Raw genomic sequence first — 26,151 nt, 5'->3', positions numbered from 1 at the left:
GGCCGAAAAGTGGCAGATGGAATTCAACCTAGAGAAGTGTGAGGTAACACATTTGGGGAAGGCAAACATAGCAAAGGAATACTCAATGGGAGGATATTGGGAGGGGTTAAGGAAGTGACAGACCTTGGAGTACATATCCACAGGTCCCTGAAGGTGGCAAGACAGGTGGATAAGGAGGTAAAGAAAGCATATGGAATGCTTTCCTTTATTGGATGAGGCATAGAATACAAAAGCAGGGATGTAATGATGGAACTGTATAAAACGCTGGTTAGGCCAGAGCTGGAATTTTGTGTACAGTTCTGGTCGCCACATTACAGGAAGGAAGTAGTTGCTCTGGAGAGAGTTCAGAGGAGATTTACAAGAATGCTGCCAGGACTTGAAAATTGCAGCTAGGAGGAAAGATTGGATAGGCTGGTATTGTTTCTCATGGAACTGAGGAGTCTGGGGAAAACTGATTGAAGTGTACAAGATTGTGAGGGGCCTAGATGGAGTAGACAGAGATGCCCTGTTTCCCCTAGTGGAAAGGTCAGTTACCAGGGGGCATAGATTTAAGGTGATTGGCAGAAGGATTAGAGGGGACATGAGGAAAAGCTTCTGCACCCAGAGTGTGGTGGGTGTTTGGAATTTGCTGTCTGGTTTGGTGGTGGAGGCAGAAACCCCCAACTCATTTAAAAGGTACCTGGATCTGCACCTGAAGCACTGTGACCTGCAAGGCTACGGACCGGATGCTTGAAGGTGGGATTAAAACAGGCAGCTAGCTTCTTTTATTTTTTCTTTTTCGGCAGGTGCAGACGCGATGGGCTGAATGGTCTCTTTCTGTGCTGTAACTTTTCTCTGGTTCTATGTAGATCAGACCCCAGAGCTCCTGAAAGTGTAGCCTGCTTAAGCTACATGCGAATAGTTTTAGACTATGCTGGGAAACCATATCTTCAAGAACTATATTATCTTAATTTGGGAGGACATTACATTATTTAGACATTTGGGAACTGACTTGGATTTTTTTTGAAAAAAGGTCATAAGTTCACTTTGAACTTTGAGCAAGCATGCCTTTTCCAAGAAATAGCATGACTATCATCGCACTTGAGGAGGAGAGCTATTAGCTTATTTCAGCTGTAATTACTTTAATGGCTAGGAAAAAACTGTTTTAAAGGCAGAGGCCTGGTGATGTACTGGAAATCACCTGACGAAGATGAGCTTTATGTTTTGGACTTGTTTTTTTGAACTCAGTTGGGGATAAATTGAGAAGGGGTAAAGCTGCCCAACTTGCACACTCCTTGCCTTGCCTGAAATACAGTGCGGATATCAGTATCCAGCTAGCAATTTGCATCTCAGTGGAACTTGGCTGTATTTGGAAACCCGAAAGGCTAAGATGGTAGGGAGGTCCCAAGGATTGATCTATTGGTCTATTCTCCTCCATGCTGAAGCTCCATTGATGAGAACCTCCAGACATCTACTGGGACTAACGTTCTGCCTTCACATGAGGGAGCACTGGATCAACAGCTTCAAAACCCTGCGAACTTTTCTTTACCTGCCAATATCTTCAGAGACCCTATTTGTTTGTCCTTGTTTGTGTGTGTGTGTGTGTGTGTGTGTGTGTTTGCATGTGTGCGTGTGCTGGGGTATTTTAAAAGGAATAGATAGTTACACTTCCAGATTACGAATTGTGTGTTAACCAGTTCTTGCAACTTGTTTTAAAAAGAAGTTTCATTTTACAATAAATCAATCATTTTGAGTTTATTGAAAGAAGCCTGGGTTGAACAGTAGTGAAGGTAAGTAATTAGCCAATTTGGTGAGTGAATTAAACTAATGGTGCGACCTGCGGAGTAGAGGGGCTAGATAAACTGTGCACTCATCCCATCCCAGTCGTATCACAGTCACAGTATCTCTACAGTGCAGGAGGAGGCCATTCCACCCATCAAGTCTACACTGGCTCTCTGAAAGAGCATTCCACCTACTCCCACTCCCCTGCCTTATCCCTGTAACTTTGCACATTCTTTCTTTTCAGGTAGCAATCCAATTCCCTTCTGAACACCTTGATTGAACCTGCCTTCAGGAAGTTTGTTGCAGACTCCAACCACCCTCTGGGTGAAAATATTTTTCCTCACGTTACATTTACTCCTTTTGCCAATTATTTTGAATGTGTGTCCTCAAGTTCTTGATGTTCTCTTGAGTGGGAACAGTTTCTCATTATTTACCCTGTCCATACCCCTCAGGATCTTGAATACCTCTATCAGGTCTCCTCTGAGCCTTCTTTTCCCCAAGGAAAAGAGTCCCAACCTCTCCAATCTATCTTCACAGCTACAGGCCGAGATTTTCCATGCCGGCCAGTGTCGGGCGTGTTCGGTGGTGTGAACTGGCAGTATGGTGAGAAGGCCAAAAATCAGTTTCACGACATCGTGAAACTAGTTTGCGATCATCTGTTCCACCCGCCGCTGGCGGCCCGCGTTCCCTGCCAACAGGCGTCGGGAACCTCATTGTAACACATCAGCATATCACTTTAAGGCCAGCCTGCTGGACTGATCTCCACCACCCCCCGAAAACACGCCAATGTGTTTCACAACAGCAGATATAAGGAGTGCATTTGGTGAGCTGCACTTCGCTTGGGACTTCAAGGTTTGTTTGCCTACCTTGCTTCAGTCAGCACTTGCGGCCATCAGCGCCAGGTGTCACTGACAGCACCACATCACTTTGAGGGGGCTCACAGGTAGGTCTCTACCTACCAGACCAGCCGTATGTTGGTGGCTTTTCAGCAACTGCAGGGCTAGGGCTTGCTTGGGGAAGGAGGGGAGGTGGCCTCAGGCAAGGGGAGAGGCTGCAGGGCGAGGGCTGTACTGGGGAAAGAGGGTATCCCAGGGTGTGTGTGGGGCCACATGTTGATCTGTGCAAGTGCCTTCAAGATGGTGAGGGCTGAGGTTGCCGTCTCCAGAGGAGATGAGGCTAGACGGACATGTGAGGGATTGTGTAAGAGACTGAGTGGTGATGTCCCTTGAGCTGTCAGTGAGTGAGATGCCAGTGAATGTGTGATGGGCTTGAGTGTGTGAGTATGGAGTGATGAGATGTTTGCCTTACCCTGTCTGCATGGATGAGATCATTCACCTTCTATCTGCATTGGATGGCCAACCTCTTCTGTGCAGCATTGACACTGATCATCACTGTCATCACCTACCAAGCCAGAGTGGTAATATAGCTACCCCTCCTGCAGCCAGAGCGGGGTTAGAGGACATCACAGCAGCCCTCCATGGCAGCTAAAAGGTGCTCGAGGGCTGCATTTTTCTTGCCTTTTGGGGCCATGTCTTTATTGCTGCAGTTCTGGGTTGGAAGTATTGAATGTGGTTGTACTTTAAATGTTGTGCCTAGCGTGATGAAGTGGTGAGGTGATGGTGTGGTGGGTGAAGGAGAGCCCGCCTGCCATGGACACGGTGTGTTTGGAATGGTCGAGAACTGGAGGATACCTCAGTAAGGTGATTGGCAAAAGAAACAATGGTAACATGAAGAAAATCATTTCATGCAACAAACAGTTAGGATCTGGAATGCACTGCTTGACAGTGTGGTGCAGGTGGGTTCAATTGAGGTGATCAAAAAGGAATTAGATTAGAAATGGAATGAAAAAATGAGCAGAGTTATGAGGAAAGGTGGAGGGGCAGGGGGTGCGGTATGGTGGGACTAGCTGATTTGTCTTTGTGGTGAGCCAGCACAAACTTCAGCGCTATAACCATTCTATGATTCTGCACTAGTCAGGGGATCTCTGGTGTCCACCCATAGGGCGCAGATGAGGGACTTGGTTTAATGTCTCCGCACCTCCAACAGTGCCGCACCCCACTCCGTACTGCAGTGAAACATTGGCCTAGATTAAATGCTCAAAACACACAAGGTGGGGTTAAATCCTTAACCTTCCAACCCAGTTAGGCAAGCTAGCTGCCACTGACCTACACTGACACCCGAGAAGCATTCTGATTTCACTCATTGCTCAAACACAAGCCAGCGGCTCCTGGTTTGATCAGGCAATGAGGAGTTAGCCGATTCTGGTTGGTGTGGCTGTCATGGGCGCTAGAATGGTTCTCACTGCAGTTTATCTGCGGGGAGGGATAAAATCTGTCAGCTGCCCCCCCCCCCCACTCACCCCACTGGCAACCTCCCCCTCCCACCCACCCCCACTGTCCCCTGCCCCCCTCCCCACCCACTGACTACCTTTCACTCAGCTTTACTGGGAAGTGGGCACATGTGACCAGCAGGTAAGAACTAGAACTTGGGCTCACAGTTTCCGGATAGGGGACTGAGATGAGGAGGAACTTCTTCACTCAGAGGATTGTGAAACTTTGGAATTCTCTACCCCTGAGCGCTGTGGACGCTCAGTTGTTGAGCATATTCAAGTTTGAGATATACGAACACTAAGCGAGGCAGCGGATTTGGAAATAGAAGAAGAAAGCCGGAGTTTAGGGAGAATATTATTCATGATCTTATTAAATGGCAAAGCAGGCTCAAGGTTCTATTCTGCTCTAATCTCGACGCATTGTTCTAGTCCAGCTAGATTGTGGTGTCCAACACACCATAAAATAATTCGAGCCATCATTTCTAAGACAGCTCTTTGAAAGCACTATCAAATTTGTCCCACTCCCTGGCACTTTCTCTGGAGTCATGCATTCTTTCTCCTTTCAGGTAGTTATCTAATTATTGAATCTACTTCCACCGCCCTTTCAGACGCGCATTTCAGATCATTAGAACTCGCTACATTAACAAAATTCTCCTCATCTCCAGCTGGTTCTTTTGCCAATTATCTCCAATCTCTGTCCTCTGATACTGACCCTCCTGCCACTTGATATATCATCTCCTCTATCTACTCTACCTTGTCTGCTCTATCAAAATCCTTCGTTATTTTGAATACCTCTATTACTTCTCCACTTAATCTTCTCTACTCAGAGGAGAACAATTTTCATTCTCTCCACTCTAGTCTCCATCTGGGTTGACATAGGAAGGATGACTGGTTGGGTGAGAGAGCATGGGACAGTCTTGTGTGTATCTAACCAATACTCAAACAGGGATTAGCACTGTCAGGTGAGGAGAGACAATTGACAGCAACAAAAACGTAGGATCTAGAAAGACGCTTCTTACCAAATATAGGATAAGTACTGTCAAGCTGTGTGCAATGGGCATCCAGGAATTCTTCATATGATGCACAAGGATAAACGGTGATATTACAGGTTGAGTGAAGGGAGTTTATATACAGATAGACAGATCTTTGATGGTCACACACCATATACCTTTTTCCTGGAGGTAACAGAATAGAGAAACAAAGCCATACACAAGAAAAACAAAGCAGCCATGTTCAAATTGCATCATACATTGGTGAGGTCACACTACAAATACCGTGGACAGTTCAACTCTCCTCTGATTGGCCAGCAGCTCTTGGAGGTGTGGACATCCTGCCTCAGGATGGGCGGAAGCCATGACCTCAGACAACGAATTGCCTGAACCATGCAAAATAGCATCAGGGCTTCCAGGACCACTGGAGGTGGGCTTCCCACTGATTTTCTAGCCGGTGTCCTGAGCCACTGCCTCCATATTAAATCCCAGTCTTTGCCTCCACCACTTCCCGCAGTAGTGTGTTCCAAATATCATTCACCTTTTTGATTACATTTTGTAACAGTGCATGAGCCTTCAGTGTACCTGGAGCTCCCAAATCCCTTTACTCCTCCAGTTCTTGCCATTAAGAAAGAGCCAAAGGGGAAGTGACTTCTCAGAGCTAGTGGTTGTGATATATAGTGCACCACCTGAAATGATGGTGGAAGCAGAGTCAGTAATAGCTTAAAAAAAAAGAATTGAATATATTTGTCAAAGGAACAAGTTGCAGGAAAGAGCAAGGAAAGTGGGGCTATCTGGATAGCTTTTTAAAGAGCCAGCAAAGGTATGAAACCAAATAGGTCTTTCAGTGCACAGAGATGAGGAGAAATGTTTTTTTCCCAAAGAGTAGCGAGTCTTTGGAACGCTCTTCCTCAAAAGGCAGTGGAAGCAGAGTCTTTGAATATTTTTAAGGCAGAGCTAGGTAGATTGTTGATAAGAAAGGGGGTGAAAGGTCATCAGAGGTAGGTGGGAATGTAGAGTTGAGGATACGATCAGATCAGCCATGATCTTATTGAATGGCGGAGCAGGCTCGAGGAGCCAAGTGACCTACTCCTGCTCCTAATTCGTATGTGATTCTATATTCCAATTTGTATTTCTTTGTTCCAAAGTGAATGACTTCAATCCTTCTCAACAGTGATCTCCATCTGCTACAACTTTTCCCACAGAGTTAATGGGGGCAATTTTGACCTAACACACCAGGAAATTGATGGGATCATGTGCAACGTTTGCCCTGCAATCTGCCCAACATAATGTAATGTTTGTTCTCAGGCTGTAAGTTTATAATTATAGAGGACAGGAACTAGTTCACCAAAGTTGTGATTATCTATGTTCACAAATAGGAGTGTTTGGGAGAAACCCTGAGCCACGATAATTATGTCTCTGCTGCTCCTTCTAATGGAATATTGAACTGATGGAGATATAGTAACCAAGCACTTAACGGAACTAGAAAGAAGAAGTCAGTGAAAGAATCATCTTTTTCACAGTCAAATTAAGGGAAACAAAAATCCTACTCACATCATTTGACTAGAAATTTAACTTTAAGCAGAGCTGCGTCCAAGGGCAAGGTGACACCTTTACACACCAGCTTAAACCGATGTGAGATATATAAACATGGGTAAAAAGGCAAAATTAATTATTTTCGGCCGGTCACAGAGGAGCAAAACAAAATGTTAACATTGCCTGTGGTCATTTTACCCTGCTGGAAAATGAGGGAGAACAACCTCAGAGTGGCCCAAGCACTTCACTGTCAGTTCAAATACTTTTGATGCATAACCACTGTTATAATGTAGCAAAACACAATTTACACTTGGTAAAGTCCCACAAACAGCAATGAGCAAAATAAATTGATAATTTGTTGGTTGAGGGCAGATTGACCATAAGACGTAGGAGCAGGAGTAGGCCATTCGGCCCATCGAGTCTGCTCCGCCATTCAATGAGATCATGGCTGATCTGATAATCCTCAACTCCACTTTCCTGCCTTTTCCCCATAACCCTTGAATCCCTTACTGATGAAAAACCTGTCTATCTCGGCCTTGAATATACTTAACGACCCAGCCTCTACAGCCCTCTGCGGTAAAGAATTCCATCAGACAACACTGGGGAGAACGCCTCTGTTTTTCTTTTAGGGGTGTGACAGGTTCTTGAATGTCTACCTGAGAGAGCAGAGGGGTCTTCAGTTAATGTCCCATCGGAAAGATAGTGGATGGAATTTTATGGCCCCCTCCCACTGGTGGGATCTTCCCATCCTGACAATGTCAGTGGAGCTTTGAATGGCTCGCTCCATTTTCAGGCCCTTGCCCCTGTAAAATTCCACCTAGTGCCTCCAACAGTGTAGCACTCCCTCAGTACTGGCAATGGGAGCGTCAGTCTGAGTTATGCACTTGAGTCTCTGTTGTGGGGTTTAGGACCCACAAACTTCCGACTGCAAGACAAGGGTGCTTACCCGCAGAGCCAAGGCTGACCACGTGACGATGGGCCTAACTTGGCATTCATGGCAGTGGTAAAAGCCTTCTGTTAAAATAATGGTTCCCATCTTTTTAATGGAGATAGCTCCACCCCCGCCACAATTCCTTACTTTCTCTCACTTTCCACTGAGAGACAGCAAGAGAGGTATTGGGGATTCCAATGGCCCATGTTTGCATGCAGAAGAGAGTGATTTTCAGACAGGGAAATGTGATATCATGAGAGACTCTGATCAGGTTCACAAGAGTTGGTCGAACTGCTTGAGCAACAAATTATCGACAATTTGAAAAGAAACCAAAAACAGGAATAAAGCTGAGTGCCAATACAAACCACTTATTATAGTAGCAGGGCACCCTGGTTGGTCGGTCCCTCCATTGGCATAATAATCTATATTCCCCAAAATTTCTTCGTAGCCAAGAGCTGCAGGAAGAAACATTATTTTTTAAATGTTATTTTTGTAATAGTTATCCCACCAATATAAAAATATCTCATGAGAGAAGAAGGGTACTCAAAGGGTGGGCTTTGATGGGAGAGTTAGGATACAAGAGAGATTTTTGACAGGCGATTTATGCTATTGGGCGAATAGATTTCGAGAGAGATGGGGTACTGGACAGATGGACTTTAAGTGAAGAATTGGGGCACTAGCAGGATGGACTTTGATGAATTAATTAGGGTACTAGATAGAGCTAGAGGAATGGGCTTTGGCAAAAATGTTAGAGGATGGATTTCAATGGGAAAATCAGGGGACTTGGGGATGAATTTTGATGGGAGAATTAAGGGGCTAGGAGTGGGGTAGATTCCAATGTGAGAGTCAGGGTGCTAGTGGGATGGACACCATTGGGGCAGTGTGTGCATCAGAAGAATGGGCTTTGCTAGAAGAGTTGGGCATGGGCTGAAATTAGGAACTCACTGTGTAACTAGATCACAAATATGTTGATGCTTCAAATTCATATCAATGTGCCACCTTCTAAATAAATGTGTAGAGAATGAAATGAGTAGGAATACCATCTATGTCTGTGTGCAGGACATCAACAAGCTGAGCATCAGAAGGATCCAGTCTGTCTCCTTTTCCTTTTCCTCTAAACAGAGGTCCAGCCGGATCAAGGCCTACAAAGAAAATGTAAAATGAACCAACAAATTTCTGACTGCTTGCCTAATTTATCCCTCTTTTTATGAAGGCGGCAGAAATACATTCCTACTGACACTAGCAGTATTCAGTCCCTCTGCGATCATAGTTCAGGCAGGAGTCTGATCAGTTAATGCCAACAGATTAATTGATCACCAACAGTGTCACTGCTGTACCTTAACTCTGATACCCCAGTGTGTATACTACACTCGCCACAAGGGTCATTAAGCAGAAATAGGTAGGCTGAACCATACAGCACAGAAGAAGGCCATTTGGGCTATTGTAGTCAGAGTCACGAGTAGCACATGGTGTTTCAGGCATATAAAGTATCAGCCGCAGTTCAGTAGGTAATACTCTAGTCTCGAGCCCAAACGTTGTGGGTTCAAGTCTTGCTCCTGAGACATAAGTACAAAACTCTAGGCTCATACTCCAGTCCAGTGTTTGGTATTGACAAGTCACGTGTCAACGTTGATTTTTCTAATCAAGATTCTGGATTGGGATTTGAATCCACGACCTTCTGACTCAGTGTCAAGGGTCTGGGCTATAGTGCCATAGCTGCATCCCTTAGTACCGGGCCATAGTAAATAGCCAATTGACAAGGGGAAGAAACTGGGTTATAGGGGACAGTGAATGTTAAGGGGGATACCATCATTGGTAGCACTTTTACCTCTGAGTCAAAAGTTTGTGGCGCAGGTCCCAGATCAGTTCAGATCAGCCATGATCTTTTGAAATGACGGAGCAGGCTCAAAGGGTTGAATGGTCTCCTTCTGCTCCTGTCCTAGTCCTGTGCCTCACTTTGAGTATGTACTCTAACCCCACACTGCAGTGCAGTACCGAGGGTATACTCTTGGGGGTGCTGTCTTACAAATGAGATATCAAACTGAGGCCCTGTCTGCCCTCTCAGGTCAACAATAGGCACTATTTTGAGGAACAGTGGGTAGCCTGATCAGTATTTATCCCTCAACCAACATCACTAGAAGCAGATTATCTGATCATTATCTCATTGTTGCTTGTGGGAACTTGCTGTGTGCGAATTACAGCGGTGACTAAAAATTACTTCATTAGCTGTAAAGCACTTTTGGACACCCTGAGTTTGTGGAAGGCGCCATATAAATGCAAGTCTTGCTTTTAAAGAGCTACTTTCAGGGCAAAGAGACTGACAGATTGAATCCTGCTTCTCAAAGGATCGGAGGTAATTTCCATCTTTTTGTATTTACTGCTTTGTTGCTGGGTGTGGCCAATTGTACCTGGTCATTTAAAATTATTGATACCACTCTATAGGCTGCCCACTTGGACTGATCTACAACTCTTGCCTGGGTTTGAATTAAAAAAGGAAATGTTCAGGAACATTGCCAAAGAAACAGAAGAGAAACTGGAGTGCAACAGGGAAAGTCCCCTCACATAAACTTCCTATAGCAACCAATGAAATGCATCATATAAACAGGAAAAGCAGGAAATACTCAGCAGGTCAGGCAGCATTCATGAGGAGAAAACCAGAATTAATGTTTCAGGTCGATGACCTTACGTTAGAATTGATAAAAGTGAGGTATAGCTGGTAAGCAAGTACAGAAAGGAGGGAGGGCGGGAAAGAACAAAAGAGGTGGTCTTTGATAGGGTGGCAGGTAGGAGGGATTAAATGACAAAAGGGATGGTGGCACAAGGCAAAAGGGGGTGGTAATGGAGCAAGTAAAGAAACAAAAGATGGGGCTGCAGGAGGTATAAATATCAATAGCCAAATCATTACCAGCATCCTGCTGTCTGAAAAAATTAGCATGACGATTATGATCTAAAATTGTTGAACAATGCTGAATGGGGAAGGGTGTAAAGTGCCTAATCGAAAAATGAGGTGCTGTCCTTTGTGCTTGTGTTGGGCTACACAGGAAGAGTGTCGAAGGTCAAGGACCAGAGTGGTCAGAGTGGGAGGAAGGTAGAAACTCAAAACGACAGGCAAGTGACAGCTCAGGATCACGTTTGCAGACTGAATGGAGGTGTTCCGCAAAGCGGTCATCGATCAGAGTTTAGCTTCCCCTGTTTAGAAGAGATTGCATTGTGAGCAGCTCTGGAAAGTATGTTTGGGGCCTTGTATTGGAGGAGGGGAAAGGGCATGGGTTCTGCCCCTCTATTGGCTTAAACCTGGTACGTTTTCCAGTTCTGAGGAAAGGTCACCAACCTAAAATGTTAACTCTGTTTCTCTCTCCACAGATAATGCCCGACCTGATTCTTATTTTCTGCTTAAATTTCAGAAATTTGAGCATCCACAGTATTTTGACAAGGAAATAAGTTAACTTTCCTCACCAGTTATTTGTCCAATCTGTCCATTAAACCTACTTCCAACGAAGCCAGATATGTGTGCGCCAAGGCTCACACCAATCATATGAATCATGTTGAGGGAACCTCCGATTTTCTAAGGAAACAGTATAACTGATGAACAATAATGAATCATTAGCTTAAAGCTATAAATACAGATCAAAACTCCAAGTGTAACTCTGGGGGCTTTCAGGCTTGGTTTATTTTCTATTTCCAAGATGTTAACATTGGATTTTTTTGTACTCATGCGTGGGGTGTGGGCATCGCTGGCTGGGCCAGCATTTATTGCCCATCCCTAATTGCCCTTGAGAATGTGGTGGTGAGCTGCCTTCTTGAACCACCACAGTCCCTGTGGTGTAGGTACACCCACGGTTAGGGAGGGAGTTCCAGGATTTGGGCCCAGAGACAGTGAAAGAACGGCGAATATTTCCAAGTCAGGATGGTGACTGGCTTGGAGGGGAACTTCCAGGTGGTGGTGTTCCCATGTGTCTGCTGCCCTTGTCCTTCTACATGGTAAAGGTCATGGATTTTGAAGGTGCTGCCTAAAGAGCCTAGGTGAGTTTCTGCAGTGCATCTTGTAGATGGTACACACTGCTGCTATTGTGCGTTGGTGGTGGAGGGAGTGAATGTTTGTGAATCGGGTGCCAATCAAGCGGCTGCTTTGTCCTGGATTGCGTCAAGCTTCTTGAATGTGGTTGGAGCTGTTGTTGTAACTGAAGCCCAGCACATAAGCACCAGTGTTGCACTGAGAGAGCACTGCACTGTCAGAGGTGCTGTCCTTCAGATGAGACATTAAACCATAGATCCCTTTGCCTTCTCAAGTCCCACGGCAATATTCAAAGGAGAGCAGGGCAGTTTCCCCAGTGCCCTGGCCAACATTTATTCTTCAATGATCATTACCCAAAACCGATTATTCGACCATTTATCTCTTTCCTGTTTATGAGAGTTTGCTGTATGTAAATTGGCTGCTGCATTCCTACATTAAAATGGTGACTACACTTCAAAAGTGCTTAATTGGCTGTAAAGTGTTTTGGGACAGGTGAAATGCACAATATAAATGCAAGCTCTTTCCCTTCCTTAAAAGCATCAAGAATCGTCTCTCCAATTGAATCACCAGGAATCTGATATCTACTTATCTGCTCCAATGCTCAAACTCCTCGATAACTACATACGCATCAAGCTAGGAAAGTAACCAGAGTTGTTGGGCAGCTCCAAAAAATCTGTAAGAACCTCCAGAAAGCAGACAACTCAAAAACAGACCTAACACATGAAACTAAGTGGTTTGATGGACTTTGTAGCTGGAACTTTGTTAGCATGAACAATTGGTTCTCACTCAGTCTTCTACTTCCCCAATTCAGACTGCCCCTCATCCCCTTCCCATCCTCCCCACTCCTGCCAGGCTGGCATTCTTAATCCACTTTCTGTTAACGCTATCCCTCTCTTCATCCCCATTCCCTTTCAACTAATGCTAACTCTCCTCTTCCTCTTCCAACTTCTCCATGTCCCTCCAAACCAGCGATCCCAGCTTCTACCCTCTTGTCTTTCTCCATCATTACTATTCATTTCCCTTTCCCTGCCTTCCATTCTCCTCCTTTCACTACCATTCATTCTTCCCCCTCCCCCACTTTTACCATTATATATTTCTCCCACACCCAATTCCTACTTGAGTTCAAGGGTTAATGCAGCAGACAAAGCTCTTGTCTCCTCTGTGTGCTGCTCTTATGTATAGCGGTTAAGACCCTGTATAATGCATTCTGATAGACTTCCCACCTATACAGGGTGCAAGCTAGCCCTGAGCGGAAAGGAGTCAATCATATTCCAATGCTTCAGCGCCTGAGCTCAGGAGCTATGAGACTGGAGGACAGAGGGGCTCAGCGCATTCATTTTCTTCACAAATGTTGCCATGCTGAACAGTTCCCCTGCCCTTGCTGGGACCACAAAAAAAATGAACTTACAGGCTGGAATTCTACGCCACCCCCCACCCCCCACCACCCCCACCCCCCACCAGCGGGATTTTCCGATCCCGCCAAAGTCAACGGACTTTTGAACGGCTCGCCGCATTTTGCGGCCCCGCCCCCACCTCGAGGGAGCCATAAAATTGCACCCCTAGAACCCAACAATCAGCAGACGCACAGCCATTATAGTCACTTGGATTGCTCCAAAGGGATTCTTTTAACAATAAACCAAAAACTCTCACCAGTATGTTGGAAATAACAGGTACCAAAATATCAGCAACTTTCTTGGTGTTGGAGACGGCAACTGAATAGTTAATGGTGGTTGCTCCTCTGTTCCAGTCAACAATGATGATATTTATGTCATCCACCATTTGTAAAGTCGTTATCATCTTATTCAACCAATTGGGTGGGGATCCAAATGGCCTGTATCCATGGATAAGGAAGATTGTCTTCTTGGTGATGTCCAGCAGACTACTGTGGGTGGTGTTGATCAAGGTGGCACAGCTTGAGTTCCTCCCTGTGTAGAGCAGAAGTCTCACCACCAGGTCCGTGCCAATGATTGTATCGGTCACTGGCAGTTTTGTGAAAGTGTGGCATTCTGGTACTTGGCTCGCTACTGAATGGAAATAGAATGGTGCGAAAACATAAAACTAAAGAAAACGTGTGGCATGAGAAAAGGTCTTTTGATCCACCCAGCCTGCACCTTCAAATATACATTCACGTAATCTTACCAGCTACATATTCTAATCCTCTTCCTTAAGTGCTTCAGGACAACTTGTGGGAGATTTTCTTCGAACATTCAAAATGTTTAAAGTCAAAGTCCACAGCTATTGCTACATGCATCTCGATAATCAACATATGTAGTGACTGGAAGGAGACGAGTGCAGGAAACCTAGCCAGGCCTGATCTGAACAGGAACTTCCTCAGCTTCCTCTCTAACAGTACTGTGGGTGTACCTACGCCACATGGCCTGCAGCAGTTCAAGAAGGCAGCTCACCACCACCTTCTCAAGGGCAATTAGGGATGGGCAACAAATGCTGGTCCAGCCAGCGATGCCCACATCCCATGAATGAATAAAACAAAAGCTGGATCATTCCAATGATTTGTCATAAAATCAGTGGAAAATCCGGAGAGGTGGTGGAAAGAAGTTCAGTGGCAAAGAAGTTCAGCTTGGTTAAATGTACTAATTTAATAAAGGAATTGTTAATTTGATGGCATGCTGGAAAGATTGACCATATTAAAAAGGCCTTAGACTAAAAGGTTAAAGGAACGATAACTGCAAGATTTTGAAAGTCTGTAATAAGGCTTCTGTAATTATTAAATGCTGTAGTAATCAACTTGCTTTAAACCACGGGATGGGAGAAGGAGTGTGAAAAATTGTCAACAGCATGTTTTTTAGTTTATTTATTCATTGATGGGATGTGAGCATCACTGGTCAGGCCAGCATTTATTGCCCATCCCTAACTGCCCTTGAGAAGGTGGTGCTGAGCTGCCATCTTGAACCGCTGAGGTCCATGTGGTGTAGGTACACCCACAGTGCCGTTAGGAAGGGAGTTCCAGGACCCAGCGACAGTGAAGGAACGGCGATATATTTCCAAGTCAGGGTGGTGAGTGGCTTGGAGGGGAACTTCCAGGAGGTGATGTTCCCATGTGTCTGCTGCCCTTGTCCTTCTAGATGGCAGTGGTTGGTGAGTTTGAAAGGTGCTATCAAAGGAGCTTTGGCGAGTTGCGCAGTCCATCTTGTACTTGGAACACACTGCTGCCACTGTGCGTCGGTGGTGGAAGGAGTAAATGTGTAAGGTGGTGGACAGGGTGCCGATCAAGTGGGCTGCTTTGTCCTCAATGGTGTCAAGGTTTCTGAGTAATGTTGGAGTTGCACTTATCCAGGCAAGTGGGAATATTTCATTACACTCCTATCATCTGCCTTGTAAATGGTGGACAGGCTTTGGAGATCTAGGAGATGAGTCATCTGCCACATAATTCCCAGTTGCTGACCATCTCCTGTAGCCACAATATTTAAGTGGCTGGTCCATTTAATTTTATGGTCAAGGGGGATGCCCAGGAAGTTAATGTTGGGTCTTCATCAATGGTGAGGTCATTGAATGTCAAGGTCAGGTGGTTAAACCCTCTCTTGTTGGAGATGATCATTACCTAGCTTTAGTGGCATGAATGTTACTTGCCACTTCTCAGCATGAGTCTGAATGTTGTCCAGGTCTTGCTGCATGCCAGCATGGATATTTTGTTGAGTTTGAGAAGACAGTCCAGAGATCTGAGACAGGCCAAACAGTCCAGACACATTCTGAAGAGGTTCACAGGCAGTCCACAGACAACTCAGTCAGTTTGAAGACAGACTATTTCTTTATTCGCTCATGGGATGTGGGCATCGCTGGCTAGGCCAACATTTATTGCCCATCCCTAATTGCCCTCATTCAGAGGGCATTTCTTTTTAAGAGTCAACCGCATTGCTGTGGGTCTGGAGTCCAGATCAGGTAAGAACAGCAGATTTCCTTCCTGAAAGGACATTAGTGAACCAGATGGGTTTTTACAACAATCGGCAACGGTCCATTCAACTGCAGACAGATCACAAACAGTCCCCAGACATCTCAGAGACAGTCTGCAGACAATCCTGAGACAGGCTGGATAGATGAGGAGGAGGAGGCCATGCAGGGTGCTGACATTGAATTAACTTCAGTCTCCCAAAGTACAACAAACCATTCTGTACTTCAAGTTGCACCTCTAATTAATAACATGAATCATCAGAGACGTTTAAACATTTGGTCAATCTTACCTCTGATTAACAGTGAAGGGAGTTAGAATAAAAACCCTACCTATCCTGGAAATTGTATCCCCCAGTCATTACTTGATATCAGGAGAAATCCTCGTCACTGCTCTCCTGCACCTCCCTTACCCTTTTTCGGCCCAGGATTATTTATGTTGGCTACAGCACTTTGTATCCAGTCCTGCTGAGACCAACTAACTCAGCCGTGACTGGGAATTGAATTAACTAGGTTGCATGGCTCAGTACACCAGGCCACTGGATAGACTGGCAAATCATTCCAATTGCTCAGCTCTGGTGTTGCTCTGCATCCTCGAATTCAGTCTGTGATGGAATCTAGGACATTGCCCTGTATCATTCTGCTCTTCTTTTCAACATTCTACGCAACAAACTGTACATTTAGTGACTTCACTGCAAGATAATCTGGAGAAAGGAACCAGAGATAGTTACCTGGTATGACGACTGTGGTGCACAGAAAGAGTGTTAACCAGCAGAACATTGTCCTCGGGGTCGTGAAATAAAAAGATGAATACAAAAACAATCAGGCCACAGCTGGTAGCAAAACATTCAAATGAAGAGTTCTGTTCATCTGCGGCCTGGAATGCAAAGCCTGCTTGCAAAAGACAAACAGCAAAAAAAACAAACTTCAAACAGGGTCAATAGACAGTTAAATATCAACTAGGGTTACCATAGAGACAGGATTGAAAAGAGCGTGTGAATTAAACTGATTGACAGAGACAAACATGACAACAATTCAGCCAATATGGTGTGGTGGGCAGAGAGGGGTGTACTGATAAATACTTGCATTGGTAGTAAGGCCATTTCAGCCTAACCCTGCTATATGGCTGTGGAATTAGCAGCTACCAGCTGCAGCTGATACAGTACCTGTATCTGTATCAATGTGAGGCCTTTTCATGTAGAAAAGTTAATTCAAGGCACAGGAGGCAGGAGGGAATGGGCAGCGTGTGAATCAGAGCAAAAGGAGAGGTTTAGGATGGCTGATCAAGAGCTTGGATAAAAGGGTGCGTTTTCAAAGAATGGCCTTATAAGGGGCTATGGGAGGGAATCACAGGGGGGCTAGATAGTTGAAGCCATGGTCCCCAGTGGTAGTGTGAAGTGGGGGGGGAGGGAGGAAAAAACCAGAGGAACGAGTTCAATGGTGCAAGATAGTCCTAGTTGGTGCACTGATAACTCCCCTTGGAGGTGTTTTGGGATGGTTACAGGCATATGGCAAAAGAATTAAGAAGTGGCATTGTTTTACTTAAGAGAGATATTGTAATTTGGAATTCTTCACCTGAAGAGCTGGTGGATGCAGATTCAACACTAACTTACAAAAAGGAATCATTTTACAGACCTCTGTCAGTTCATCTTTTGGTCACTTTTCCAGGGCCGTTTGAGTGTTGTGATGTCTCTTAAAACAGCCAGGCAGAGGATATCTCAGCACTAAATCGAAGTATTCCTTCAATATTAGCCAAGGCAAAATTGGGCCCATTACAGGCAGAGACGGGAATAAGGAAATGGCAGAGAAATTAAACAAATATTTTGCCTCTGTCTTCACAGAGGAAAATACAAAAAAACCTCCCAGGAACACTAGAGAACCAAGGGACTAGAGTGAATGAGGAACTGAAAGAAATTAATATTAGTAAAAAGTAGTACAAGAGAAATTAAGTGACTGCAATTTGAGAAATCCCCTGGACCTTATAATCTACACCCCAGAGTGTTGAAAGAGGTGGCTATAGGGATAGTGGATGCATTGGTGGTCATCTTGCAAAATTCTATAGATTCTGGAATGGTTCTTGGAAGGTAGCAAATGCAACCCCGCTATTTAAGAAAGGAGGGAGAGGGAAAATGGAGAAGTACAGACCTGTTAGTGTGACATCAGTAGTCGGGAAATTACTAGAATATTATAGGATGTGATAATTGAACACTTCGTATCCGCCCTTACGCCTTCTCCTCCCTCCCAGAAACATGATAGGGTTCCCCTTGTCCTTACTTATCACCCCACCAGCCTCCGCATTCAAAGGATCATCCTCCGCCATTTCTGCCAACTCCAGCATGATGCCACCACCAAACACATCTTCCCTTCACCCGCCCTGGCGGCATTCCATAGGGATCGTTCCCTCCGGGACACCCTGGTCCACTCCTCCATCACCCCCTACTCCTCAACCCCCACCTATGGCACCTCCCCATGCTCATGCAAAAGATGCAACACCTGCCCCTTCACTTCCTCTCTCCTCACCGTCCAAGGGCCCAAACATTCCTTTCAAGTGAAGCAGCATTTCATTTGCATTTCCCCTAACTTAGTCTACTGCATTCGTTGCTCCCAATGCGGTCTCCTCTACATTGGAGAGACCAAACGTAAACTGGGTGACCGCTTTGCAGAACACCTGCGGTCTGTCCGCAAGAAAGACCCAAACCTCCCTGTCGCTTGCCATTTTAACACTCCATCATGCTCTCTTGCCCACATGTCTGTCCTTGGCTTGCTGCATTGTTCCAGTGAAGCCCAACGCAAACTGGAGGAACAGCACCTCATCTTCCGACTAGGTACTTCACAGCCTTCCGGACTGAATATTGAATTCAACAATTTTAGATCTGGAACTCCCCCCTCCATCCCCACCCCCTATCCGTTTCTTCCCCCTTCCTTTTGTTTTTTCCAATAATTTATATAGATTTTTCTTTTCCCACCTTTTTCCATTATTTTTAAATCTATACCTGTAATGCCCTGTTAGTCTTTCCACCCCAGCCCCACTAGAGCTGTACCTTGAGTGTCCTGCCATCCATTCTTAATTAGCACATTTGTTTAGATAATATCACCACCTTCAACACCTCTTTGTTCTTTTGTCTGTGACATCTTTTGATTATCTGCTCCTATCACTGCTTGCTTGTCCCTACAATCACACCCCCCCCACCCCCCACCTTAAACCAGTTTATATTTCACCCCTCTCCTAATATTACTCAGTTCTGTTGAAGGGTCATGAGGACTCGAAACGTCAACTCTTTTCTTCTCCGCCGATGCTGCCAGACCTGCTGAGTTTTTCCAGGTAATTCTGTTTTTATTTTGTATTCCTTCAAGGAGCCAGCAAGGATAAAACAGGGCAAATGGCCTCCTCCTCTGATGTAAAATTCTCTGATTCTATCAGAATTGTAACTTCCGCACCAAACCTACATAGAATTCACAACACAGAAACAAGCCTCTCATCACGAGCGGTCTTTTCTGTATAGAAGCCTCCTCTCAGATTTCTTTATCCAACCAGGAGCATAATCTTCCATTCCAAGGTCCGACAGGGGCTGTGGAAAGGACTTTAAACCAGGAGGATGGTAAGAGCAGCTGGGGTGAGGGACAGCTGAGGAATTTTAACCCAGTAATTGAAGAATTCTGAAATAAAAAGCTAGTATCAGTAATGGTGGCCAAGAAACTACCTAATTGTCATAAAAACCTACCTGGTGCACTAATGCTTTTGAGGCAAGGAAACCTGCTGTTATTACCTGGTCTGGTTTATATGTGACTCTAGGACCTAGGCAATGTGGCTGACTTTTAACTGCACTCTGAATTAACCCAACAAGACACCCAGTTGTATCAAAACTGCTCCAAAAAACTCTAATCAACACTGAGTGCAGCAGAGCACCGCTATCATTCAAGGGCAATTAGTGATGGGCAATAAATGCCACCTCATTTTTTTAAAAAGCAAGTGAATTAAAGTCACAAATTCAGTTTAAAGAGTCTGATGTACTGGCCATAACTGATCTGGCTGCAAACCAGGTATGACTGGTAGATAAATAATTCGGATTATAAAGTGTGTAGAAAGGGCAGGGACATTGGAAAAGAAGGGATAACAATACTGCTTCAATACACAATTGGTGGTGTGTTTCAGTTCACTCAGGGAGTCTGAGCTGCACTTTCTACATGCATGTTGTAGTCTGGAGCTAGGGATGGTAGAGACTCCAACACTCTTTCCACCACATGGTTGGCCAGGAGTCTCTCCCGCTCTGACTGCCTGCCATTGGCATGTGTTGGAAAGATTTGCAAGTTGACAATCACCCTTTTTGGCAACATTATGAATGCTCCTTCCTTGGTCCATCAAGTCCTAGGGTGGGACTTGAACCCAGGGCTCCTGGCTCAGAGGGAGGGGAGCTACCCACTGTGTCATAAGACACCTCAAAGGTACAATTGCAGCATTAGAAATAGAGGATATTAGTAAAAGTGAGCAGGTAGTAGAAACGCTATGGCCAGGATTTTACAGCCTGGCGGGATATTACGGTCCCGCGGAGCTGAGTGGAGATTTAAATATCTCGCGGCATCCGCCAGGGGAGACACGACGTGGAGAGGCTGTAAAATCCTGGCCTATGGGTGGAGATGAAAAATAGAGAAGGATGAAAGGCTTTGGTGGGAATTTTTTATGCACTCCCAGATAGCAGTTAAAGTAACAGGATATATAAAAGCAGAGATTAGAGAAGGTTGGTGCAAAAACGGAGACTCTGTAATTTTCACCTAGTCTAGGAGCAGCAAAACAACACAAGTCCTAATTAAGCAAAAAACTTATTAAGTTTATTCGGGGTGGTTTTCTAGAATAATCTATTCTTGAAGAAGAGGACAGGCGATCATAGATTTCATAACTTGCACCTGAATTAATCAATAATCTAACGGTAAGAGAACGCCTAGCTAACAGTGACCACAATGGGATAGAACTCAGTATCCAGTTTGAGAGGGGGAAGAATAAGCTAGGTAAGACAGACTTTTGATGAGTGGGGGCAGAAATCGTCTACAATAGATAGGGAAGAACTATTAATGGAAAAAAAACTATGGATGATCAGTGGAGCTGTTCAAAAAAAGTATTTTATAGAATACAAGATTGTACATACTCGTAGGGCTGAATTTTACCGTTGGCAGGCGCATGTGATCAGCGGGCCCGAGAGGGATCGGGAAACGGGCTCCTGACTGAGATCAGCCCCCAGCCGCAATTTCACGCTAGCTGGCCAATTAACAGCCAACCAGCATGAAACGCGTGCTGAAAAGCTCATCGCTGCCAGAGTGGGGGCAGGAAGATGGTGGGTGATGATGTTTCCGCGGACGCGGGTGAGCTGAGAGAAAGCTGCCTCAGGGAGCTGCAGACCCGAAAAAGCTAAAATAAAGGTTTAAAAGGCTGCAAAAAAAAAATGTCCATGCATCACATTCAATCACCTGAAAATGTAACTGATAAAAACGCTGCCCACAGATACTTATTTATATTTTATTTCATAATGGAGACCTCACCCCGCCCTTGGATGAGGTTTGATGAAAAATACGAAGGCCGCCTGGCCGATTCGCCCGTCCGCCAACGGTAAAGTTGGACGGGCCATGAAAAATTGGAGACTGTTGTGCTGTTAATGGGCTTAATTGCCCTCTTAATTGTTGGTGGGTGCGCTGCTAGCTTTTGTGTGTGTCCGCTGAGCGAAATATCGCACGAGTGCCCAATGACGTCGGGACGCTCGCCCAACATCATCTCGCGCGATTTTACGCCCGATCAGGTCGGGCGCGCGCCCGCCCATAGGGCGTAAAACTCAGCCCATAAACTGCGTGCATAATTAAGAAATCTTGGCCAATAAGGGCAATGACAGATGGTATTAAACTAGGGGAGCTTACACATAGGTAAAGAATAGTAAAGATTCCGTGGTTTAGGAGAGATATAAAGAACTGCAAAGGGATACAATGAAATTGGTAAGCGTTGCACAAAGGCATTACAAGAAAAAGCTTGCAGGGAAATCGATGACAATACTAATGATATTAACAAAGATCTCAAAGAAAACGGATACCTATGAGTAATGTGATCCTTTTAATTACAGACACAGCTGATACTGTAATTGGAAATCTGCCACTAGCACGTACTAAATAACTAATTTGTACTGGCCTTCACTAGAGAGGATGAGGATAAATTGCCAGGGATACCTGGAAATCTAAAAATAAACCAGGAGCAGTAGCTGAACAGATTCAACGATAAGGTAAGAAAAATGATGATGCAGAAACTAATGAGATTAGAGATAGACAAATCCCCAGAACCCAATGGTTTTCACCCCGGGGGCGAGATGAAGAAATTGTAAATGCATTTGTCATGATCTTTCAAAATGCTCTCGATTCAGGAATTGTCCCCTCGGAATAGAAAACTGCAAATGGCTCTCAATTATTTAAGAAGGGTAGGAGTGATAAGCTAGGAAACTTTATGCCTATTAGTCTAATGTCAGTTGTAGAGAAGGTACGAGAAAATATCATTGGGAACAGAGCAACTGAGCACGTGGACAAATATGGGCTGCACAGAGATACTGCCTAAAGTTGTGAACTGTATTCATATTTAACAAGCCAAGTTGAATTTTCTGTGGAGGTTAATTGATTGAGAGATATGGTGAGAATGTGGCTAGGTGGAGTTGAGGGGTATGGCAACATGAATGGGTTGACTTCTACAAGTTAACATAATGGCACTGATTTTTGATTCCAATGCTGTTGAAACGGCACAGACATTTTGAGTCAAATGTTTTAGCAGAGAATAGTGCCAATGTTACTTTATTTTAGGATCAAAAGTAAAATGCAGCTTTATCCCACTTTCCCAGTTGCTGTTGTCCCTCCACTAATTACTGCACTTTGCCCAATTACCCCATTTATATAGTCACTCCTGGTTCTCCCTTTCACTGGTGCCATTCACCATTGACTTGTGCCTGGCAGCCTTAAAATAAAGGCATTGTGGGAACTCCCGAGGATGAAAACATTAATCAATGAAACGTGCTGCTGTTTTCCAGCAAGCTGAAAATGTTTGGAATCTTATCCTGTTGACATAGTCATAGAGTCATGCAGCACAGAAACTGGCCCTTCAGCCCCTTGTGTCCATGCTGGCCATCCAGCACCTACCTATTCTAATCCCATTTTCCAACACTTGAGCCATAGCCCTGTCTGCTCATCTAAATACTTGTTAAATGTTGTGAGGATTCCTGCCTCTACCACTCCATCTGGGTGAAAAAAAATTTCTCAAATCCCCTCCAAACCTCCTGCCCCTTACCTTAAATCTATTGCCCCTGGTTATTGACACCTTTGCTAAGTGGAAAAGTTTCTTCCTATCTCCCCTATCTATGCCCCTCATAATTTTGTATATCTCTATAAAATCCCCCCTCAGCCTTCTCTGCTGTAAGGAAAACAACTCTAGCCTATCCAATTTATCATCACATGCACTGCAACAGTTCAAGGCAACTTGAAAATCACCATCTTCTCAAGGGCAATTAAGGATGGACAACAAATGCTAGCCTTGCCAGTGACACCCACAGCCCAAGAATGAATTATAGATTAACAGGCAGCTCTTTATTAATTCTTCCATGAATTCTTTCACTTGAAGGGGACCTTGCAGGTGGTGGTCCTCCCATGCATCTGCTGCCTTAGTCCTTCCAGGTGGTAGAGGTCGCGGATTGGAAGGCGCTGTCGAAGGAGCTTTGATGAGTTACTGCTGTGCATCTTGTAGAAGGTACACACTGCTGCCACTACATGCCGTTGGTGGAGGGAGTGAATGTTGAAGGTGGCAGATGGGTTGTTGATTGATCAAGCGTACTGCTTTGTCCTGGATAGTGGAATTTCTTGAAAGTTGTCGGATCTGCACTATCCAGACAAGTGGAGAGTATTCCATCGCTTTCTTGTACAGTTCCATCACACTCCTACAGCACCGTATAGTTGGTGGACAGGCTTTGGGGAGTCAGGAGGTGAATTACTCACCGCAGGATTTCCAGCCTCTGACCTGCTCTTGTAGCCAGTATTTATATGGCTGGTCCAGTTCAGTTTCTGCTCAATGATAACGCCCCGGGTTGCTGATAATGGGTAGATGGTAATGCCATTGAATGTCAAGGGGTGATTCTGTCTTGTTGGAAATGACCATTGCCTGGCACTTGTGTGGCATGAATGTCGCTTGCCAGTTATCATCTCAATCCTGAATTTTTCCCAGCTAGGTCTTTCTGCATTTGGACATGGACTGCTTCAGTGTCTGAGGAGTCGCAAATGGTGCTGAACATTGTGCAATCATCAGCGAACATCTCCAGTTCTGACCTTATGATGGAGGGAAGGTCATTGATATAGCAGCTGAAGATAGAACACTAGCTTGAGGAACTCCTGCAGTGATGACTTGGGACTGGGATGAATTGCCTTCAGCAACTACAACCATCTTCCTTTGTGCTAGGTATGACTCCAACCAGTGGGGAGTTTTGCCCCTGATTCCCATTGACTTTAATTTTTCCAGGGCTCCTTGATGCCACAATTGGTCTAATGCTGCCCTGATGTCAAGGGCAGCCACTATCATCTCATCTCTTAACTTCAGCTCTTTTGTCCATGTTTGTACCAAGGCTGTAATAAGGTCAGGAGCTGAGTGGCTCTGGTGGAACCCAAACTGATCATCAGGAGCATTAGTGAGCAGGTTATCACCATGTAAGTGCCGCTTGATAGCTTGACATCTGAAAAACCTGAAAGGAGCAGGAGTAGATCACTCGCCGCCGCCCCCCCCAGCCTGCTCCGCCATTCAATAAGTTCATGGCTGATCTGATTTTAACCTGAACTTCACATTCCTGCCTAACCTCAGTGGTGTCGTGCTGCTGGAGTGCACTGGAGCGATGCTCCGGCACCTTTGATTTCACGCAGACTCGTAAATTCACTGAGGCCCGCCAATCCCTGACATTCAAGTGAATGATTCTTAAAAAATGCTGTAAAGATGCTCAGATCCAATCACAGGATGGTTCCTCCCTGCATTTGCTGTTGATCGGCTCAATAGTGAGCCTATCAGCAGCAAAACAGAGAGAGACCAGCGTGTGATTGGATGAGCAGCAAAGAGTGCGAAGGCAAATTTTGAAGGTTAAGTTTCAGGGCCCGGAGCGTGAGGCAGCCGGAGCCGCGATGTGAGGCCCAGGTGAGGCAGCCGGAGCAGTGGAGACCACTGGCATCTGAGTGAGCGAGTGGCTAGAGATTGCGCAAGACAGAGAGTGTAAGGGGTTGGGGGAGAGAGAGAGAGAGAGGGGATGGGTGGGGAGGGAATGTGGAGGGATGGATAGTGGGAGAAAGAGTGTGAGGGGATTGATGGGAGGGTGAGAGTTTGAGAGGATGGATGGGGGGAGAGTGTTAGAGGGAGTCGGGGAGAGTTAAGAGGGGTAGTAGGAGAGAGCGTGTAGGGGAGATAGAGTTTGGGAGGAGAGTATGGGAGAGACAGTATGGAGGGGGGAGACTATTGGGGAAGGAGTGTTGGAGGGGGGAGAGAGAATGTGTCGGGGGTAGAGAATGTGTGGGGTGGCAGAGAGTGTGAAGGAGGACAGTGTCGGGGGAGAGTGTTTGGGGGGAGTGAGAATGTGTGGGGGGTGGTGGGGGGGAGAGCATGGCGGGAGAGAGTGTGTGGTGGGGGAAAAGAGGGTGAGGAGAGGGTGATTCACATTAAGTCCTTGCCTGTGATGGCCTGAGGCAGCTTTACATGGAATTTACAGCACAGAAACAGGCCATTTGGCTCACCCCATCTATGTTGGCGTTTATGTTCCACACAAGCCTCCTCCCACCCTGCTTGATCACACAATCAGGGTAACCTGCAGCTTCTTTCTTCCTCACGTGTTTATCAACTTCCTTGAATGTATCTATTCTAGAACCATAGAATGGTTACAGCACAGAAGGAGGCCATTCAGCACACTGTCTCTGTGTCAATTCTCTGCAACAATGGAACCTGCCTTGAATCTAGGCAATTTTGGAAAATTAAAACCAATGCATCAACTATTTCACTTGCCACTTCTTTTAAGGTCCTAGGATGAAACCCATCAGGAACTGGGGACTTGAAAACCCGCAGTTCCAACAATTTGCTGAGTACCACTCCCCTGGTGATTGTAATTTTCTTGAGTTCCTCCCACCCACCCCCTTTCAATTCCTGATTTACAGCTTTATCTGGGATGTTACTTGTATCCTCTATAGTGAAGATTTAAGCAAATTCAATTTGTTCAATTCATCTGCCGTCTCCTTTTTTCCCATTATTAATTCCCCAGGCTCATTTTCTATCATTTTTCCTTGCTTGTGTTTGAACTGATGCCATGAGCCTTCATGGGGCCCAGAGCCAGTGTTGAGGACTCCTCAGGAAACTCCCTTCTGACTCTGTACCACTGTGCCACCGCCTCTGGTGGGTCTGTCCTGCAGGTGGGTCAGGGCATACCCAGGGCTGATGATGAGACATTGTCTGTAAGGTATGATTTGTTGCATATGATTTGTTGCGTATGACTATATCAGGCTGTTTCTTGACTAGTCTGTGGGACAACTCTCCCAATTTTTGCACCAGCCCCCAGGTGTTTGCAAAGAGAACTTTGCAGGGTCAACACAGCCGCGTGTACCATTGTCATCTCCAGTGGCTAGTTCAAAGCCTGGTGGTCCATCCAGTTTTATTACTTTT

The 26,151-nt window shown here is 45.3% G+C and overlaps 1 protein-coding gene across 4 annotated transcripts in view; it reads right to left on the bottom strand.

The window, feature by feature from the left end:
* LOC144691850 (lipase member H-like) overlaps positions 1–16,362 on the bottom strand; it is a 31,118-nt gene extending 14,756 nt beyond the window's left edge. For 2 of the 4 annotated variants that reach the window (XM_078560406.1, XM_078560408.1), the window contains exons 1-6: positions 16,196–16,362; positions 13,212–13,585; positions 11,003–11,111; positions 8,587–8,688; positions 7,912–8,001; positions 5,110–5,265 (exon numbers count right to left, since the gene is read on the bottom strand). In XM_078560406.1, the coding sequence (XP_078416532.1) occupies positions 5,110–5,265; positions 7,912–8,001; positions 8,587–8,688; positions 11,003–11,111; positions 13,212–13,585; positions 16,196–16,244 (880 nt within the window). In that variant the 5' untranslated portion in view covers positions 16,245–16,362. The remainder of the gene's footprint in view (positions 1–5,109; positions 5,266–7,911; positions 8,002–8,586; positions 8,689–11,002; positions 11,112–13,211; positions 13,586–16,195) is intronic. The other 2 variants (XM_078560407.1, XM_078560409.1) reach the window with 2 other exon arrangements.
* Positions 16,363–26,151: the final 9,789 nt, after the last annotated feature.

This window comes from Cetorhinus maximus, chromosome 16 (genome assembly GCF_964194155.1).
Source record: "Cetorhinus maximus chromosome 16, sCetMax3.hap1.1, whole genome shotgun sequence".
In the NCBI taxonomy this organism is placed as follows: domain Eukaryota; kingdom Metazoa; phylum Chordata; class Chondrichthyes; order Lamniformes; family Cetorhinidae; genus Cetorhinus; species Cetorhinus maximus.
This window is presented reverse-complemented; position numbering and strand designations above follow the sequence as displayed.